At 46.3% G+C, this 21,338-nt stretch overlaps 2 protein-coding genes across 2 annotated transcripts in view; both read right to left on the bottom strand.

The window, feature by feature from the left end:
• LOC119950115 (xanthine dehydrogenase/oxidase-like) overlaps positions 1 to 5,076 on the bottom strand; it is a 49,490-nt gene extending 44,414 nt beyond the window's left edge. Inside the window, exon 1 of the mRNA XM_038772114.1 lies at positions 4,992 to 5,076. Within this exon, the coding sequence (XP_038628042.1) occupies positions 4,992 to 5,033 (42 nt within the window). The 5' untranslated portion in view covers positions 5,034 to 5,076. The remainder of the gene's footprint in view (positions 1 to 4,991) is intronic.
• Positions 5,077 to 11,570: 6,494 nt separating this feature from the next.
• LOC119950032 (xanthine dehydrogenase/oxidase-like) overlaps positions 11,571 to 21,338 on the bottom strand; it is a 48,759-nt gene continuing 38,991 nt past the window's right edge. The window contains exons 29-37 of the mRNA XM_038771931.1: positions 21,136 to 21,231; positions 18,992 to 19,120; positions 17,373 to 17,447; positions 15,699 to 15,751; positions 14,719 to 14,833; positions 13,494 to 13,559; positions 13,179 to 13,367; positions 12,103 to 12,279; positions 11,571 to 11,722 (exon numbers count right to left, since the gene is read on the bottom strand). Of these exons, the coding sequence (XP_038627859.1) occupies positions 11,672 to 11,722; positions 12,103 to 12,279; positions 13,179 to 13,367; positions 13,494 to 13,559; positions 14,719 to 14,833; positions 15,699 to 15,751; positions 17,373 to 17,447; positions 18,992 to 19,120; positions 21,136 to 21,231 (951 nt within the window). The 3' untranslated portion in view covers positions 11,571 to 11,671. The remainder of the gene's footprint in view (positions 11,723 to 12,102; positions 12,280 to 13,178; positions 13,368 to 13,493; positions 13,560 to 14,718; positions 14,834 to 15,698; positions 15,752 to 17,372; positions 17,448 to 18,991; positions 19,121 to 21,135; positions 21,232 to 21,338) is intronic.

The raw sequence follows: 21,338 nt of genomic DNA, 5'->3' as shown, positions 1-21,338 counted from the left end.
GCAAGGGTTCCACAGTGCTTTTCTGAACTTTGTTCTACAGAATGTTAATGAAACATGATCCTTCAAAATGATCCCAGTGAACAGCGGTTTTGGGGCTCATCCCACCTGGTCTCAGTAAACTCTATATTGCTCTAGACTGGCAGCTCATTATGAGCAGGAAATGTGTTTTCTAATTCTGTTGTACTCTCCCAAGAGCTTAGTATGTGCTCAGAACATAGTAAATGCTCAAGCAATCAATTGTATTTATTAAGCACTTCCTGCAGCCAGGGCATTGTACTTAGCAATTGGGAGAGTATAATGCAGCAATGTAACAGATTCGTTTCCTGTCCATAACAAGCTTACAGTCTAGAGTGGGAGATAGGCATTAATATAAATAAGTCACAGAAATGTACATAAGTGCTATGGGACTGGGCAGGGGTGGTGAATAAAGGGAGAAAGTTCAGGGCAAGGTGATTGCCCCCTCAGTAAGTACCACTAATAAATACCATACCTGCTCAGTAAATGCCATCGATTGATTAACTGAGGTCCCTGAACTTTCCAAGAGGGGGTGGGGAGGGGTGGTACCAGGAAAGGGGGAGGAGGGGCTCTCAGGTGAAAGTCCTGTGATGTGACCTTGACCATCCCAGGTCCCTCCCAAGGTGAGAAGGTCTTATGACCCTGCCTTTCCCAGCAGCAGTTCATTCATTCATTCATTCAATCATATTTATTGAGCGCTTACTGTGTGCAGAGCACTGTATTAAGCACTAAGGAAAGTACAATACAATAAACTGTGACATTCCCTGCTCACAACGAGCTTACAGTCTAGAGGGGGAAACAGGCATCAATACAAATAAATAAAATTACAGGTATGTACATAAGAAACAGAAGGCTGGGAGGTCAGAAGGAGATTGATGCAGTAATCCAGGTGGGATAGGACGAGTGATTGTATTGATGTGGTAGAGAGGAATGGGCAGATTTTATCGATGTTGTGTAGGTGGGACTGACAAGATTTGGTGACAAATTGAATATGTGGGTTGAATGATGGAGAGAAGTCAAGGATAATGCCAAGGTCACAGGCTTGGGAGAAAAGAAGGATGGAATAGTCTGGGAGACAGTGGTGGAATAGTCTGGGAAGGACAGGGTTGGGTGGGAAGATAAGGACCTCTGTTTTGGACATGTTAAGTTTGAGTTTCCACCTGCAGCCCAAGCTGGGCAATGTCGCGGCTGCTGTTCGTGAATCAGGCTGCCACAGAGAATAAGTTTCGCTCCAGGGAGATGGTGGAGGTAGAAAAATGGAGAGTGGAGGCAGGCAGGCAGAGAAGAAAATTAACTTTGACTCTCCTTGCAGTTTCAAGTATTTGGGAACTGATTAATATTTGTTAAGAGTTTACTGTGTGCTAAGCACTGCCAAGCGCTGGGAAGGATACAAGGAAATAGAGTAGTACATAGTCCCTGTCCCAGGTGGGGCTCACAGTTTCAATCCCCATTTTACAGATGAGGTAACTGAGGAACAGAGAAGTGAAGTGACTGGTCCAAGGTCACACGTCGGACAAGTGGCGGATCAGGATTAGAACCCATGACCCTCTGACTCCCAGGCTTCTGGGAGTCTGCTTCTTTTAGTAGGAGACTGCTGCCTTTCATCTCTTTCGGAAGCGTGAGGCAGCCAGTCATCAGTTTGTGCTGAATACTGTCCTGGGCGCTGGAGAAGTTGCATGCAAACTGTAACATCTCCGAGTTTTTAATGAATTCCCAAATACTTGAAAATTTCAGTTCAGAAGATTAACCTACTCATCTGGCCACTGGAAGGAGACAGACTACAACGGGGTTTGGAGAGACTTGGGAGAAAGGGGCAGAATGGTTGGGCTTTAGTGATTACATCACATGATGGGGGAAGGAGGTTGGGGGCAGCTCCAAGTAAAAAAGTAATTCCACCCTTTCGCCTCCAGATTGATAGGCTTGGAATTCCTTCATTCAATCGTATTTATTGAGTGCTTACTGTGTGCACAGCACTGTACTAAGCCCTTGGGAAATACAAGTTGGCAACATATAGAGACGGGCCCTGCCCAACAACGGGCTCACAGTCTAGAAGAGGGAGGGCTCCTGGGCAACTTCAGAAGCCCAAAACACGATTGTCGCGCAAATCACATCCCTTCTGATACTGGCCAAGTACTGTGACAGGGGTGTGATTTGCATGACAATCCCGTTGTCGATTTAGGAGGTTGTCTGGACGTCCTATCAAGCCTATCAACCTGGAAGCTAAGGGGTTAAATTACACTCCTCCCTTAATATGATGTAATCCCCCTTCACATCTGCTCCCCTCCCCTTGCAGAATTTTGTTCCTCGCTAGCTCCAGTTTTAGAATGAGTCAGACACCTGTACCGAAATTTTCAAGCATTTGGAAATTAATTAAAGTCTGGCTTCTACAGATTATCAGTTGTTTTATCCTGATTCCTTGCTTCTCTCTCACTACACCCTAGCTAACAATCCCACTCCCACCTCCACCCCGACCAACGATGATTTCCCAAGCATTTAGTGCAATGCTCTGCACTCCGTAAGTGCTCATTAAATTAGACTGATAATCATAATAATAGTGATGGTACTTGTTAAGCACTTACTATGTGCCGAGCACTGTTCTAAGCACTGGGGTAGATACAAGGTAATCAGTTGTCCCACGTGGGACTCATAGTCTTGTCCTCATTTTACAGATGAGGTAACTGAGGCACAGAGAAGTTAAATGACTTGCCCAAAGTCACACAGCTGCTAAATGGTGGAGCCGGGATTAGAACCCATGACCTCTGACTCCCAAGCCCGGGCTCTTTCCACTAAGCCACGTTGTGGGTTGGGGACATATCTACCAACTCTGTTATATTGTACCCTCCCAAGCCCTTACTACAGAGCTCTGCGCACAGTAAGCATTCAAAAATTCATTCATTCCATCGTATTTGTTGAGTGCTTACTGTGTGCAGAGCACTGTACTAAGTGTGTTGGAGACTACAATATACCAATAAACTGACACATTCCCTACCCGCAATGAACTCAGTAACATTGATGATGACTGACATGAAACTCAGTGACTGCTTTTATCAATTATTTTATCATCATGAGGAAACTGAGGCACAAAGGAGCTAAGTGATCTTCTCCTTGCTTCTCTCTCACTGCACCCCAGCTAGCCCCCACCACAGACCAGGTGGGGTAACTCCATAAACTGAAAATTAAAGGGATCATCTCGAAGGATCTCGCTTCATTCATAATTGATGTCATCCTCGACCCCGCTCTCTCGTTCATCCCACACATCCAAACCATCACCAAAACCTGGCGATCTCACCTCCATAAGGTGCCAAGATCCACCCTTTCCTCTCCATCCAAACCGCTACCTTGCTGGTTCAATCTCTCATCCTATTCCGACTGGATTACTGCATCAGCCTCCTCTCTGACCTCCCATCCTCCTGTCTCTCCCCGCTCCAGTCTATACTTCACTCTGCTGCCCAGATTATCTCTGTACAGAAATGCTCTGAGCATGTCACTCCCCTCCTCAAAACTCTCCAGTGGCTGCCTGTCAACCTACGAATCAAGCAAAAACTCCTCACTTTCGGCTTCAAGGCTGTCCATCACCTCGCCCCCTCCTACCTCACCTCCCTTCTCTCCTTCTCCAGCCCAGCCCGCACCCTCCGCTCCTCTGCCGCCACTCACCTCCTCACTGGGCCTTGTTCTCACCTGTCCCGCCGTCGACCCCCGGCCCACGTCCTTTTCCCCTGGCCTGGAATGCCCTCCCTCCACACATCTGCCACATCTCCACACATCTTCCTCCCTTCAAAGCCCTACCGAGAGCTCACCTCCTCCAAGAGGCCTTCCCAGACTGAGCCCCCTTTTTCCTCTCCTCCTCCCCATCCCCCCTGCCCTACCTCTTTCTCCTCCCCATGGCACCTGTGTATGTGTTTGTGCAGATTTATTACTCTATTTGTTTTACTTGTACATATTTACTATTCTACTAATTTTGTTAATGATGTGCATCTAGCTTTAATTCTATTTATTTTGTCGACTTGATACCTGTCCACATGTTTTGTTTTGTTGTCTGTCTCCCTCTTCGAGACTGTGAGCCCGTTGTTGGGTAGGGACTGTCTCCATATGTTGCCAACTTGTACTTCCCGAACGCTTAGTACATGCTCTGCACACAGTAAGTGCTCAATAAATACGATTGAATGAATGAATGAAATTCACCCTGTCCTCTTTTTTCCAACTCATTTTCTTCCTTCTCCCGTTCCAGCACACTGCCCTTCCTCTTTTTGGTGCAGGTGATACCCTGTTAGCGTGCCCTGACTGAGCTGTCCTTGCAGAGTTGTTCCCTGTTGGCTTCTTTGACTTGTGATTTTCCTCCTTCCCATATTGGCTATAAAAGACTTCAGGATTCAAATGAGCAAATGGATTACAAAGAGCATTTAGGACCATGCTTCATTGAAATGATGACATCGTCAACGACACCTCTGGAGTCTGACTTTGAGTAGAAAAATCCAGGAGACAGGGCTGAAATTCAGCTGGGTCTGCACCCAAGGTTTAAAGGAGGAAGATGAAAACCTCTAAGAATGCCAGGGTTGCCTACTGGCAAAAGAAGCAGTCTCAGAATCTTCTGATCAGGGCTGGGTCAATCTTGCTTCTTGCTTGTTCTAAAAACATGAAAAAGGGCAGGTGTCCTTGGGGACAATATGCCCGTGAACAGATAACCCTAGTGTGATCCTGGGCTCCCGGGTACAGTAAGTTGTTGCGGGGTCGAAACTTTTTGTGGGGAAATGCAGAGTGTCAATCAATCAAGCAATTAATCACATTTATTGAGTATCTGTGCGAAGAGCACTGTACTAAGCACTTGGGAGAGTACGACAATATAACAGACACATCCCCTGCCCTCAGTTTAGAGGGAGAGACTGATATTACAGCTTACAGCCTAGCGGGGGGAGACAGACATTAATATAAGTAAATAAAATACGGCTATGTACATAAAATGCTGTGGTGTCCCCTACCTTCTTGCCGTTCACAAAGAAAACCAGCTCATCCGCCGCCATCCTCACAGACTCGGTTCAAAAGCTGCAGGAAGCTCTCGCTTGAGGGCCATGGACGAATAGTAACATGAACATGTGATGCTCAAGTTAAAATGAAACTAAACCGTCCAATTGGATCCAAGTAATCGACTGCATAAAGAGTTGGCAAGCATTCGCGCAGATTGTGAAATCTTAGTTAAATTCTAGTAGTTCCACACAGTATACCCACATCAGAAGAGCATGTATCAAAAAAATGAGGTAACCTCAGTTATCAGGAATATTGGTTTTCACATTTTCTTCATCCCACTAAAAAATACTGTTATTTTTTACTTTCTTTTGGCCCCTATATATTCACTGCTTCTAGGTTCTCATTCATTCATTCACTCATTCAATCATTTTTGTTGAGGGCTTACTGTGTGTAGAGCACGGTAGTAAGCGCTTGAGAGAGTATAATACAACAATAGACACATTCCCTGCCCACAATGAGCTTACAGTCTAGAGATGAAGAGACGGGCATTATTGTAAATAAATGAATTACAAATATGTACATAAGTGTTGTGGGGCTGGGAGGGGAGATGAACAAAGAAGCAGCATGGCTCAGTGGAAAAGAGCCCGGGCTTTGGGGTCAGAGGTCATGGGTTCAAATTCCGGCTCTGCCAATTGTCAGCTGTGTGACTTTGGGCAAGTCACTTCACTTCTCTGGGCCTCAGTTCCCTCATCTGTAAAATGGGGATTAAGACTGTGAGCCCCTCATGGGACAACCTGATCACCTTGTAACCTCCCCAGCGCTTAGAACAGTGCTTTGCACATAGTAAGCGCTTAATAAATGCCACCATTATTATTATTATTATTAACAAAGGGAGCAAGCCAGGGTGATGCAGAAGGGAGTGGGAGAAGAGGAAAGGGAGGCTTAGTCAGGGAAGGCCTCTTGGAAGAGATGTGCCTTCAATAAGGCTTTGAAAATGGGGAGAGTCATTGTCGGATAAGTGTCTGCCCCTCCTCACCCCCTGCCCTCTGGACTAATTTTTTTGACTACTAGAATCCACCATAAGTGCTTGTTTCATTTACATTCCTGATTTCTGTTCCCTGTTCACAGGCCCCTGGGAGGTGGGTCATTTTCCAAATCAAAGGGAGCCTCACTGAAGGATTTGTGTAATTCGGGGCTCAAGCAAGAACCCTGAATGACCAGCCCAGATAAGCACAGTGTTGGTTTGGGAATCTGAATCCTTATTCTGTCACCTTGTCATGGTTTGTATGTAGCAAGCAAACTCCGAGTGACCGGGTTTGTTTAGTGCAAATAGTCATGGCATTCATCAAGCACTTACACGAGGTGGAAAGTACTGCATTGTATTAAGTTCTGGGAGAGAAATACAGAGACAGTGGCATGGTCAGAAGTTTAGTTTCAATGCAGACAGTTCTGAGCCATCTTGTCAACTATGCATCTGGGCAGGATCACCAATCCTGGGCTGTTGGATGAGGTCAATTTACCTCCCCAGAAGTGCAGCTTGCCACAGCACAGCTCTGCAGTGGTGCAGCGGTGAATGACCCAGGGATACCTGAACCACTCCTATCAACAATAATAATTATGGTATTTGTTAAGCACTTACTACGTGCCAGGGACTGTTCTAAGCACTGGGGTTGATCCAAGCAAATCAGGTTGGACACAATCCCTGCCCCACGTGGGGCTCACATTCTCAATCCCCATTTTACAGATGAGGTAACTGAGGCTCGGCGAAGTGAAGTGACTTGACCAAGGTCACCCAGCAGACAATAATAATAATAACAATAATGGCATTTGTTAAGCACTTACTATGTGCCAAGCACTGTTCTAAACACTGGGGGGATACAAGGTGATCAGGTTGTCCCACTTGGGGCTCACAGTCTTAATCCCCATTTTACAGATGAGGTAAGTGAGGCACAGAGAAGTTAAGTGACTTGCCCAAGGTCACACAGCAGCCATGTGGCAGAGCCGGTATTAGAACCCACAACCTCTGACTCCCGGGCCCATGCTCTTTCCACTAAGCCACGCTGCTTCTCTAGGCATCTGCTCTCCAGTTTGGGGGATGAACTCGGGAAAATGAGACTGCAGAATCCCGGAGGGAGGTGTGTGTGTATTCATTCATTCATTCATTCATTCATTCAATCGTATTTATTGAGCACTTACTGTGTGCAGAGCACTGTACTAAGTGCTTGGGAAGTACAAGTCAGCAACATATAGAGACATTTCCTACCCCACAACGGGCTCACAGTCTAGAAGGGGGAGACAACCTTCCCCAATTTGGGAGACAACCAAGTGCATCTTCCTTGAGCTGCCGGGGGTCACATTTCTTGAAATCACTGCGAGCTCCTTGAGGACCAGGGGCCATGTTTAATCCCCCACTATGAATTCTTTCCCAGCCCTGAGTAGAGTGCTCTACACTTAGTAAGCGCTAAACAAAATACGAAATACAAAAAACAAAATACTACTCCTACAATTTCCAAATTCAGCAGTCAGCTTCCTCATCTGGGCTGACTGGAACAAGCTCTCTCTATGGGGAAGATGGGGGGGTATAAGTGGATCTGCTTGGGGTGGGGTCTCACCAAGATCACCTAATGCTCTGTTGCCATGGGACAGTAGTGGTCCTTATAAGCAGGGCTAAACTGACCTGGTGGAGCTCGCAAGAGAGGTGAGGAAGGGAATGTTGACTGGTCACCTATTGCCACACTTATAACCAGAATTGTCAGTGGGAAGGGTTAAAATGTGAGCACACATAATTCTGTTCTTTCCTGGCGAGCTGGGAGTCCAGACATAACCAGTACTGACCCATCTCCCAGGGATAATAATAATAATATTTGTTAAGCACTTACTAGGTGCCAGGCACTGTACTAAGGGCTAGGGTAGATAGATACAAGGTAATTGGGTTGGACTTGGGTTGTCCCACATAGGACTCATAGTCTCAATCCCCATTTTACAGGTGAGGTAGCTGAAGCAGAGAGAAGTTAAGTCACTTGCCCAAGGTCACACAGCAGACAAGTGGAGGATCCAGGATTAGAACCCAGGCCCTTCTAACTCTCAGGCCCATCTACTAGGCCCATCTACCAGGTCCTTCTGACTCCCATCTACTAGGCCACATTGCTTCTCATAAAAGCATATAGCGTTATCTCAGAGAGGTGTCAAGGACTCTTGGACTCCCAGTGGATTTCATCTGAGATGTTATCTATAAATATAAACAAAATGGAAAGTTCAAGGTCAGAGCCTTTATCCAGCCAGGCTGAAGAGGTTGTGTAAAAGCGCTCAGTGCACATGCACATCAACTCCCTTCCACATGCTCGTTATGCAATAAAAATCTTCTGGGAAAAGGGAGCAGTATAATCTGCTCCCACAAATCAGCATTCAACCGTTGGAAACAGCTTTCAGCCATTAGGAAAATCATAGCAAAGTTCCTACAGAGCATTCAGGAGACAGGAAACAACAGATTTGAGGAGAAAACTCAAATAACAGCTTCCATTTCTCCAACCCTCTTTCACCTCACCCCACATGACCCTCTATTTTGTCCATCTGTAAGATGGTCATAAGTTCCACAACTATTTTTCCAATGTCCAACTTTAAAAAACAAAAACCCCTTAAGACCCACCTTTCCCATGGTGTGTTTCCAAACTAAACAAGAAGCAAACCTGAGAGTTCATCAATATGGGTCACTTACCCCTCTGGCAGTGCTGGGTATGTATGGACTGTATTTAAGTTTCTTGTTGCATTGTTTATTGTTGTATCATGCTCTCACCAGCGCTCAGTACAGTGCTCGGCATATAGCAAACGCTCAATAAATGATTGGTTAACTGGACTTTCATCTATTTCATCTTCTCAGTAATCCTCAGGAGAACACAGCATGGCCTAGTAGATAGATCACGGGCCTGAGAGACAGAAGGGCATGGGCTCTAATCCTGGCTCCGCCACTTGTCGACTATGTCACCTTGAGAAAGTCATTTTACTTCTCCGTGCTTCAGTTACCTCGTCTGTAAACTGGGGATTAATACTGTGAGTCGCGTGTGGAACATGGACTGTTCTCAACCTGATTAGTTTGCATTTACCCCACTTCTTAGAACAATGCCTGGCACATAGTGAGTGCTTTACAAATATCATCATCATCAACAGGATCCACAGCAGGATTTTTCTACCTTAATCTCTCATGCCAGCACTTAATTTATGGCCTAGCAGGCCTGGGAGTCAGAAGGATCTGGGTTCTCATCCCAGCTCTGTCACTTGTCTGCTGTGTGACTTTGGACAAGCCACTTAACTTCTCAGTGCCTCAGTTACCTCATCTGTAAAATGAGGATTAAGATTGTGAGCCCCATGTGGGACCTGAACTGTGTCCAACCTGATTAGCTTGTATTTACCCCCATGCTTAGTACAGTGCCTGGTACATAATAAATGCTTAACACATACACAAAAAAATAAAAAATAAAAGGAAATGAATTATAATAAAAGCTTGTTGACTAAGCAGATTCTCTGGTCCATAGCATTATTAGTAACAGAGGCACTCCTTCTCCTTTCTGTATCACCTATGCATTAATATCTGTACCCTTTAATCACTTGATAGTCACCCCACTTTCAGCCCCAGAGCACTTCTGTACATACCCATAATTTATTTATATATTAAAATCGGTCTCCCACTCCAGACTCCTTATGGGCAGGGAATGTCTCTACCAACTGTGTTGCATTGTACTCTCCCAAGTGCTCAGTACAGTGTTCTGCACACAGTAAGCACTCAATAAATACCATTGATTAATGATATTCATTAAGTACTTATAGGATGCAATGTACCGAAAACTGTTTTTATTTTGTCAAATTATTTTCAAATCTATTATCTCATTTTATCCTCACAACTCTCCTGTGAGGTAAGTGAAGAATTTCACCATCGAAGACAGGATTATACAGGCTAAATGACTTGCCCATGGTCACATGGTAGACAAAAGGCAAAGTGGGATTAGAAACTAGGATTCCTGACTCCCAGCCTATGCTCATTACACTATTGATCAGTGGTATTTATTGAGCTCTTACTGCGTGCGGAATGCCACACTAATTAACAATTGAGAAGATCACACTACAACATCAGAGTAGGTAGACCCCCTTCCCTGTCCACATCACACTTACAGTCTTCAACCCACTGGACCAAGCTAGAAGCAGCAGCATGGCTCAGTGGAAAGAGCAAGAGCTTTGGACTCAGAGGTCATGGGTTCAAATCCTGGCTCTGCCACTTGTCAGCAGTGTGACTTTGGCCAAGTCACTTCACTTCTTTGTGCCTCAGTTCCCTCAACTGTAAAATGGGGATTAAGACTGTGAGCCCTACATGGGTCAACCTGATCACCTTGTAACCTCCCCAGTGCTTTTGCACATAGTAAGCGCTTAATAAAATGCCATCAAAAAAAAAAAGAAAAAAGCTGCCCTCTCCACAAAAAGGAGAGTAGAAGCTCGCCAGAGGCTCCCCCAAAATCCCTCTTTATGTTAACCTAGATCCTGGGGAGGGCTCCAGGATGTTTGAGCTGGAGCTGATTCTCTGAGAAAAAGTCTCAATTACTTCAGACTCTGATATAAATTCATTCATGTTTAATAATTTGACAGACAGCAAGGAAAGTGCGAAAGAGTATCGGCTCTGAGGAAGTTCCAGGGAAGGCTCTCCCTGCCTCAGCAAACTCCCCCCGTTGGCCAAATCAGCTCTGTGAGAAGAATGGCACTCAGCGATCCAGGCTTAAGTTGAAACAGCCCAGTTAATCTTAGGTGAGATTCAAGGCTTCTTTTCCATCAAGCTACCCATCCATCTCTTCTCAATATCTGGGATGGGCAAATAAAAATTATGGGGGGTGATGTTTGCCTCCATGCTGGGCAGGGAGCTCTGGCACTTACCAAAAATCATCAAGTGGTTGGAAAATATCATCAACCCAAGAATATGCAATAAGTATGTTAATTCTGGTTAATAAATCTAAAACATGGTAAGGTGAGAGTGGTTCTAGAATCTATTTCCCATTGCATCACAATTTCTCTCTAGAGGAAAATAACGCATAAACTGCTTCTACCATTATTTATTAAATCCATAAAGTAGAAGAGTTTGGGTTATCTTTTCTCTTTAACAAAATGAAAGTAATCTTCAGATGCATTATCAATTCAAAGTCCCAGTACGAATTCCCCAAATACTTGGTGGCGAAACATTTGCCTTTGAGCCCGGCTGAACCCCAAGTAGAAATTTACATTCAGGCACTGTCTATCAGTGAGAGTTCAAAAAATCTTCAGTTTGTTGGGAGACAGCTTACGGAAGACAGATGAAGAAACTGTTGGTTTATTTTGGATTCTTGGAAGTTAAATGTTTCATGGGTGAGGTCCCTAAGATAAAGTGCACTTAGCTTCATAGATATCATCTTGGCTATCTTCCTGGATCTTGGACAGTGTAAGTGTCTGGTATTCATTTTTCACTGAAAAAGTGTAAACATAGTTGATTATTAGTTGAAGCTCTTAATTTGCTCAGAATTATACATCTGTTTACAAAATCTTCCCACACATAGTTTCCTAAAGCAACAGGGAATGAATGTGACATATGGATCATAGGGATGGCCGTGTGGGAATCGAAGCTTGGGTCAGGGACCCCCGGAAGCTGTCTCAGCCCAGCATGACTCTTCACGGGACTTTCTCTTCACACTCTCTTACACCATGGCTTAATGTTTGCCGGCACCTCAGTATCACACTGTAGAGGGAAAACAGAACAGGTGACCGTCAGGAACTTCCAAACCAACATAGTGTTAGAGCAATGATAAAGGGTGAGAGTGAACAACATCACTCCAGTCACTCTTCATCCAGTCTCTGAGTTCAAAAGGGACAAGAAGTCTCCTTGGGAGCCAGACCCAGAGTCGGAGGTGAGGGAAACTGAATTCAGAGGAGTGTTTTAGCTTTAGATTTGGAAGAACAGATCCTAATGAAAGCTGAAATCATCCTGCTCCTCTCATCATGAACTACTGTGCGCACAAACACACACGCACATGGGGTTTTCACTTCCTGAGAGCCCACCAAGTTTGGCCCTGGGGACCACCCTCCTCCCACCCTGCAGTGACTCTAGCTTGGCCGTACCATCTTAGTGAACCTGTCCACACAGGCGTTGCGGATCCTCTCAGGGGTAGCCGGGCTGTCCAGTTGGAAAAGCGGGTCCAGTTGGCACCCTGATCGCTGGGCTCGGGATGCACCGATGGCATCTTTGATGGCGAAGAAGATAGAGGCAGCGAGGAAGAGGGGCGGCTCCCCAACAGCCTGGGCACACGGACAGCCAACAGGGGCCAGAAATGAGGTTGTGGCCACTCTGAATTCACAAACTCACCCCCCAAATGCCCTTCCTGATTATAGGCCTGGGCAGAGCTGAACTCATCCAGAGCACCAAACTCCCAGACTCTCCCCATCATCAACGTACTTGCTGAAAGAGAGATAACATGACCATTGTACAGATAGAGAAATGGAGGCCCTTCACCAAATCCAGCATCAGTGAATCGAGAACAGAGCCAGATAGAGATGTTACACTCGCCACTACAATGCCTGACCCAGATTACACAGCCACAAGAGAAAAAGAATCCCCATCGGTTTGGAAACTTTTTAGACTCACTGACATCAAGAGGGATGGACATGTTGAAAATCCTCTTACCCACTTACGTGCGTTTATGGTCTACATTTGAGGAGATTGGCCTGATCTGAAACCCCAACCTCCCCAACTCTGCCCCTCAGTACAGCCCAACTGATCTTCTAGACTGTGAGCCCGCTGTTGGGTAGGGACCGTCTCTATATGTTGCCAACTTGTACTTCACAAGCGCTTAGTACAGTGCTCTGCACGCAGTATGCACTTAATAAATACAATTGAATGAATGAATGAATAAGAGGCCCCAGCAGAGTCTGAACCATTAGGTGAAACAGCCCAGATGAATTGCTGAGGATGCTCCAGGGTTCGGTGTGAGTTCAGCTGTCAGACCAGTGTCACGCCTCTGCTCCGAACCTGTTCTCCCATGACCGCATTTCAAGCTCTCCACCGGTTCTCCTCCAGGAATCAACCACGTGGCTAGAGCAGCTTCACAATATACCCCCAGAGGAACACCCCCTCTGTCAACATCACCGCCTCCCTGACGGCCGTTCACCGTCCCAAATGTGCAGATCCTCATCTGTACCTTGGACGCGAAGATGGCTTTCTGGTTGGGGCAATCCCGCAGCAGAGACACGTGAAATTTGGTGGGAATGTTACCAAAAGCTGGTATCTTGTAGGTGCTGGGGCCTCGGGTCAGCAGGCTGCCCTCGGGGGTGTAGTGCAGTTCCTCCAGGGTAAAGAGCCCAAGGCCCTGGACGAAGGCCCCCTCCACCTGCAAGACCACAGAGAGTCACGTAATACCCTGGTCCATTTGGATTGACATAAGGTTTTGAACTTCAGCCCTCAGGTCACAGACAAGGATACCGATGCTCCAGTCCAGACTTCCCACATGCCTTACCTGGCCAATATCTATCGCTGGATTCAGACTGGTGCCGACATCCATGACGATATCTGTGCGGATGTTCTGTAAAGGATGGGAAAGGTAGAACCGTTTAATGCCGAGTGACCACCAAGATAGTCATTGTTTGTGATAAATTCCAAAGCATTGTCATACTAAATCCCCACGCATTCGACCGGTGTCTGCAAGTAGGGGCAGAAAATGCTTTGACTAGTAACAATCACGTGGTAAATCACAGAGCACTAACAAACACATGCCTCAGGATAGCGCTAGTGATAGTCCATTCGGCCCCATAGAATTGTCATCTAGTTCAAATACAACATAGCCGATGGTGAGACTGCATCCACGTGAATGAGTTTTTTCAAAGAGAATGTCCAGGAACCAACTCTGTGGTATTGTTCTCTCCCGAGTGCTTAGTACAGTGCTCTGCACAGAGTAAGCATTCAATGAATAACATTGATTGATTGACCCCCATCTTGGCATTCATCCTTGACATACATCTTCATAGACTGTAAGCTCATTGTAGGCAGGGATTACGTCTGTTTATTGTTGTGTTGTACTCTCCCAAGTGCTTAGTACAGTGCTCTGCACACAGTAAGTGCTCAAGTCAGCGCTTAGAACAGTGTTCAGCACTTAGAACAGTGCTTTGCACATAGTAAGTGCTTAATAAATGCCATTAAAAATAAATAAATAAATAAATAAATGTGATTGAAAGAATGAATGAATGGTTATGGTGGTACTATTCACCATCCTGAATTTTGAACTCTTGAGCTCTCCAATTTAATGCACTTGTATCCAGGAAGTGTTTCAAAATAACTTCTCTGGTGTGTTACCGATGATTTAGAACAAATAATGGGAAACAATCTACGAGCATCTATGGGGAAAATATTGAAGATTTTTCTTTTAAATTGCTAAAAATTCCTCCTGAAATCAAGAACACTGAGCTGTCATGTAGGTGAGATATACCCTCTTATTTCATGATCAGGACTTCAGAATCCTCCAATTTAACATAATCCCAGGGTACCCAAATAAGCAAAAGAGACAGCTTTAACAAGCAATAGAGATAACTTTATGATTTGTGTTTTGCAAATAACTCAAGCCTCCCAAGATCTGCAGTGTCATCCACTATTTGTATTTCAGCTTCGGCAAAAAGACACAAACAAACATCTCTTTCAGGAAGGCTCCTACCTCCGATAGCTGTTACCTTGCTTTTTTTTGCTTTTACCTTGTGATCACCTGTCAAGCAGTCAATCTCCACTTCAGAACACGCCACCCCATAGGAAAAGTAATGGAAGGGGTTTCCCGAGTTGGTCTCAAAACTGTAGCCGAGGTCGGGAGTCCTGAGCAGGAAGAAAAGATACAGTGAGATTTTCCAATGATGACCAACAAGTACTGATGGGTCCTTTCTCTAAAACCTCGAGACACGAATCAGTCCATCAAACCATTGACTGGAGCGCCTACTGAGTGTGAAGCACTGTACTAAACATGGGGAAGAGGGCACTTGAAGAAGAAACCCAAACAGGGCACGGCATGGCTTTAGTTGAAAGTGCATGGGCCTGTGATTTAAAGGACCTGGGTTTTAATCCCTGTTCTGCAACTTGCCTGTTGTATGACCTTGGGCAAGTCACTTAAACACGCAATTATTATTGTTATTTAATCTGCTCACTGACCAGTAAAGTCCAAATGATCAAATAAGCTAAAGAAAACTGAAAAGCAATGTATAATCCAGCCCTTCAGATCTGCATTAGACTCTCCTGAAAAAATGTTTATTAAGGTTTCTATTAAACTGAATAGTACCTAGTTTTGTAGGTCCTTTCTACTGTGAATACAGAGAAATTGAGAGATTTGAACAAGATCTCACAGCAAATCAGTGTCAAAACGCTGGGCTATGGGAAAACTACCACAGACACATCTTAAAGTTCATGCTAAAACCATCCTCTATGGTACCTACACAGAGGGAAGGAAGAAACCATTGAGGATGAGATAGCCTAGCCTACTGTTGGAAAGCCTTGCTCTAGAAAGACCCAGGGAAACTTTTCCAGCTCTGCCTAAATACTGGGCCTAGCGCTTAGTACAGTGATCAAGTGTTTAGAACAGTGCTCAAGCACAGTGCACAGTGCTTTGCATACAGTAAGCACTCAATAAATACGATTGAATAATTGACTGAATAATGATATGGGATTGGCTTCTGTCCACACCACTCACCTGTAAAATCCTGTAGCTGATAAACTCACTGGCGCCATATAGGCTGCTAACACCTGAGTGAGAGAAAAACGATTTTGAGAAGGGGTCTGAGTTTGGGTTACAAATGCAGGTTTTTAAGTAAATTTGGGGGTCAAGGGCTTACAGGAATCTGGAGAGAACCCCTAAATCTAGCAGGTGGTTTAAATCCCAGGACAGCATCTATTAACTGCCCAAGAACCAGTTCTGGGTTACGCAGTGCATGCAGTCCAGGCCTCAACATTGAGTCATTTCCTAAAAATGTGTTTTGTGGGAATCATATCTGCTACCTAGAAGTGAGGCTCAGCTCTGTCCTTGCACATGTTAAACGTGTGGAAAATGAGCCTAGAGGCCAGAGACTGTATACTCCTGTGCCTTAACTATCCAAGACCTTAGTGAAGATCTGTGGGACAGTATGAACTGAGCTAATAATCATAATAATAATGGCATTTATTAAGCATTTACTATGTGCAAAGTACTGTTCTAAGCGCTGGAATAATAATGATGGCATTTATTAGGCTCTTACTATGTGCAAAGCACTGTTCAGGTTCCAAGGTGATCAGGTTGTCCCACATGGGGCTCACAGTCTTAATCCCCATTTTACAGTTGACAAGTGGCGGAGCCGGGATTTGAACCCATGACCTCTGACTCCAAAGCCCGGGCTCTTTCCACTGGGCCACACTGCTTCTCAGGCTGGGTCCCTCACTGTAAGCCCCGGGGCAAAAGCCTTCCTGGAAGACACATTAGGGATGAACCCATTCACACATTTATAAATGAGATGAGAATTTCCATTCTGAGCAAATAGAGGGCTAATGAATCACATGGTATAATGTTAGTGAGGTGGAGACCCAAGGCAGAGACAGGACACGTTGGATGTTAAACACGACGAGGTAAGGAAGACCACGAGCGTCTCTTCCCTGGCCTTGGGAGGGTTGTACCAAGCCTTCTGCTTTGGCTGGGTTCCCGTGATGGTTGTGACTTGGCTATGAAGATGGACGACGTGGTCCTAACAAGTTGGGGAAATACGCGACTCGCCATTCACAGGGGACGCTGCTAGAGATGGCAAAAGTGGTGGGAGGTGGAAGGAGGAGTTTGCCCTTGGCACACAGAAGGCACGAACAGAGGGAAACTGGTCACTCACCAGGCCAGGATCAAAGTTTGGTATTGCCCCTCCATCGCTCTCTTGTGCCAAGCAAAATGAAGAGTAGAGCAACAACCCAGTGAATCCAGGCATTGTAGACAGCAAAATTTAATGATTTACCCAGCCTGTCAGTCTACACTTGAAAGGAAACCTACCAACATGTGCCATGGGACCTGAGTCTGCCCTCTGGAGACTTGGGTTCTGGAGACTCAGCCTTTTCCTGCCTCCCTGCATGAAACCCAAGAACAGCCAGGAGCCAGGGATGGGGAGGTAAGAAGGGATGGTTCACAAACACTTGCTGGGCTGCTCATTCAAACTTCTGAACACACTGCCCCAATTCCAAGCCAACATGAGCAGGAATCCGTTTTGTTTTGCTGTCTGTCTCCCCCTTCTAGACTGTGAGCCCGCTGTTGGGTAGGGACCGTCTCTATATGTTGCTAACTTGTACTTTCCAAGCGCTTAGTACAGTGCTCTGCACACAGTAAGCACTCAATAAATACGACTGAATGAATACTCACCCAGTCCTCCCAGGAACCGTTGGGTTTTTTGTCCTTGAAAGGCTGCAGCCTTTCCAGAATAGTTTCACATGCTGCCTGTAAAAACACATGCACAAACAAACCTTAAATTAATTATTAATTCTGTGATGATGGGGTCAATGAGCTGGGGACAATAAGAGCAATGCTACCTCCAGTCACACAGCCTACCGACAGAACCCTTGTATCAGCCGCCCCAGCAACACACCACAGGGAACTGCACCTGCCATTCAGACGCACACCTATATTCCAAGCCTCTGTTTATTCATTCGATCGTATTTATTGAGCGCTTGCCATGTGCAGAGCACTGTACTAAGCGCTTGGGAAGTACAAATCGGTTTAAGGGACGGGGCATCATGGGAGTGGGAAGGGGGACTGGAGCTGGGCTCAGTGACTCCAGAGAGTCAAAGTGGCGCTGGAAATCTCAGAAAGAGCAAGGAATTTGAGGCCTTCTGAAAAAGCTGCTGTTTCAGAGCCTGTACGCACGGCCCCTGCTCTCCCATTAGCCTCCCCAGAAGGACCCAGGGAGGAGAACGCTCACCCCAGCCTGTCCAGACATGCCAACCTTCCTAGATGGGACTGGTATTTGCCGGGGGACCCCAGAGAGAGACAGCAGGCAGCTGTGTTCTCCACAGCCAGGGCCAGGGTGATACTTCTGTGGGCCGGCCTCTGGGCACCCTAGATCTGCAACCCTCTGACTTTGGGGCAGCTCCAGGAATTCTGGAGTTACTTGAGATAAGTCCAGGGGAGCAGACCAGCCACTTAGAGTTATCTACAGTTTGCATCTGCACCTGCCGGGTCCACAGGGGGTGCGCAGATGAGGTAAATACAGAGGTTGGGCGAAGTGTGGAGAAGCACGGTTGGGAAGGCTAATGGCTAAGTATGTCACTGATCATGGCTCAGTGGAAAGAACCCGGGCTTTGGAGTCAGAGGTCTTGGGTTCAAATCCCAGCTCCGCCACTTCGTCAGCTGTGTGACTTTGGGCAAGTCACTTCACTTCTCTGGGCCTCAGTTACCCCATCTGGAAAATGGGGATTAAGACTGTGAGCCCCCGGTGGGACAACCTGGTCACCTTGTAACCTCCCCAGCGCTTAGACCAGTGCTTTGTACATAGTAAGCGCTTAATAAATGTCATCATTTTATTTATTTTTTTTCCTCCCAGGCGAAGGGAAGCCCCTCTAGACTGTAAGCTCATTGTGGGCAGGAAATATGTCTGTTTATTGGTGTATTGTGCTTTCCCAAGCACTTAGTACAGTGCTCCACACACAGGAAGGCCAGGCTGGCTGGCAAAAGACCAGGAAAAACTGGTGTCCCCAATTTGCCAGTTCTAAGGCCCCAGGAGGCACCGGCAGCAGCAGCTTCTGTTGCCTTCTTTACACACCTTGTCTTCCCTCCCCTTTATGTCCTTCAACTCTGCTCCCCTTCCCCTCCATTTCTCCCCTTGGCCAGAGACACACACTGAGCCCTGAAAGCCAGTGATGCCCGGGATGGCGAATGGGTGGCCACGTGCGGGCTTGGCCGAGCATCCTGAGAAACCCATGCTGCTTCCCGCCCTGCCACCCTGAACCAGCTAAGGCAGCTGGATTTCTCAGCCTTGTCCATACCTGGATGGCCATCCCGTTGATGTCCGTGCTGACGGAGGCAGCCGTCGGAGAGGTGTTGGGCACCGTATTGGTGCTCGTCTCGCTGATGTAGATCCTGGACATCGGGACTCCCAGGACTTTACTGGCCACCTGCAAGGGAGGAAGTGTCCAGCTGTCTCATGCACAGTGTGAAACACCAGGGCCCTTCCCTGCAGTCTCTCCCTAGCCCTCGTCACCTCCTTTCCTGCAATCCCAGCTGTCAAAACCAAAAGCCTCCCTGTCTTCCCCTCATGGACTGGTGACCTGGTTTCTACAAGCTTCCTTTGTAGGAGCGGAACAGAGGATGAAATCCTGGAGGACTGTCTCCATACAGAAGGAATTGGGATTGGGACCACTACACACGATCCCAGAATAACTTTGCAAGAGTTGTTCAGTGGAACCGAGGCTTAGCTCTCTGTCTGGAAAATACATTAGGGCAGGAATTATGTCTAACAGCACTATAATACAATAGTCCTGTCTCAAGCACCTATTACAGTGCTCTGCACACTGATTGATAAACCTGATAAAGAGTGGGAAGTGGAGATTAAGGATCCAGAAGACGAAGTAGCATGGCCTAGTGGAAAGAGCACAGGACTGGGAGTCAGAAAGACCTGGGTGCTAATCACAGATCTGCCACATGTCTGCTGTGTGACCTTGGGCAAGTCACTTACTTCACTTCTCTGTGTCTTAGAAACCACATCTGTAAAATGAGGATTAAGACTGTGAGTCCCATGTGGGACAAGGATTAAGCCTGACTTGATTAGCTTGTATCTACTCTAGTGCTTAGTACAGTGCCTGACACATAGTAAGTGCTTAGAACAGTGCCAGTGCTTAGAACAGTGCTTGGCTCATAGTAAGCACTTAAGAAATACCATCATTCTTATTGTTATTAATTACCAATGAAAAAAGGACTGGAGAAGACAGAGGTAGCCTAGGACCCATCACTGTCATTTTTGCAGCCGAGTTGGTCCTTGCCACTCAGCAAAGAAGGAATTCCAGTTGCTGGACAGGATCCCTTCCTTAAGGCACCTTTAGATTGCAAGATCATTGTGGGTATGGAATGTGTCTGTTTATTGTTCTACTGTACTCTCCCAAGCGCTTATTACAGTGCTTTGCACACAGTAACCACTCAATAAATACAATTGAATGAATGAATGAATGGATGAATCTCCTCTGGATAAGGGCAGACCAAGGAGTATGCTGCTTCCTTACACTGCCGATGGTTTATCCAACCCTTCTTATTTTTTTTATGGTATTTGTTAGGTGCTTGCTATGTGTCAAGCACTGTTCTAAGCGCTGGGGTAGATACAGGGTAATCAGGTTGTCCCACGTGGGGCTCCCTGTTTTAATCCCCATTTTACAGATGAGGTAACTGAGGCACCGAGAAGTTAAGTGGCTTGCCCAAGGTCACACAGCAGACAAGTGACGGTGCCGGGATTAGAACCCATGACCTCTAATTCCCAAGCCTGTGCTCCTGCCATTAAGCCATGCTGCTTCTCCATGCTGCTTCTTAAGCCAGGAATGGCCCTTCAGCCACAGCTGTAACCGGAGAAGCCTTCCAAGTGTGGGAAAAGTGTGACAGGAATGCCCAGACTGCTTGAGAAGCAGTATGGAATAGTGGATAGAGCACAGACCTGGGAGTTGGAAGGTCATGGGATCTTATCCCAGCTCTGCCACTTGTCTGCTGTGTGACCTTGGGCAAGTTACTTCACTTCTCTACAGCTCAGTTACAGAATGGGGATTGAAACCGTGATCCCCATATGGGACAAAGACTGGGTCCAACCCAATTTGCTTGTATCCATCCCAGCACTTTTTTTTGATGGCATTTATTAAGCACTTACTATGTGCAAAGCACTGTTCTAAGCGCTGGGGAGGTTACAAGGTGATCAGGTTGTCCCATGGGGGGCTCACAGTCTTCATCCCCATTTTACAGATGAGGTAAACTGAGGCCCAGAGAAGTGAAGTGACTTGCCCAAAGTCACACAGCTGACAAGTGGCAGATTTGAACCCATGACCTCTGACTCCAAAGCCCGGGCTCTTTCCAATGAGCCATGCTGCTTCTCTTAATACAGTGCCTGGCATATAGTAAGCGCTTTAACAAATACCAGAAATATTATTATTCTTACCTGGATCATCTTGGTGTGCAGCCCTTGGCCCATCTCCGTGCCCCCGTGGGTGAGCAGCACGGAGCCATCCGTGTATACGTGCACCAGGGCCCCGGCCTGCAGAGAGAAGATTGAAGGAGGGCAGCATCAACCCAAGGCCTAGAGCGGGACCATTTTGGAAAGACCCCAGGCTGACGACTGAATGGAGCGGAACCAATGTGAAA

This window comes from Tachyglossus aculeatus, chromosome X1 (genome assembly GCF_015852505.1).
Source record: "Tachyglossus aculeatus isolate mTacAcu1 chromosome X1, mTacAcu1.pri, whole genome shotgun sequence".
Classification (NCBI taxonomy): Eukaryota; Metazoa; Chordata; class Mammalia; order Monotremata; family Tachyglossidae; genus Tachyglossus; species Tachyglossus aculeatus.
This window is presented reverse-complemented; position numbering and strand designations above follow the sequence as displayed.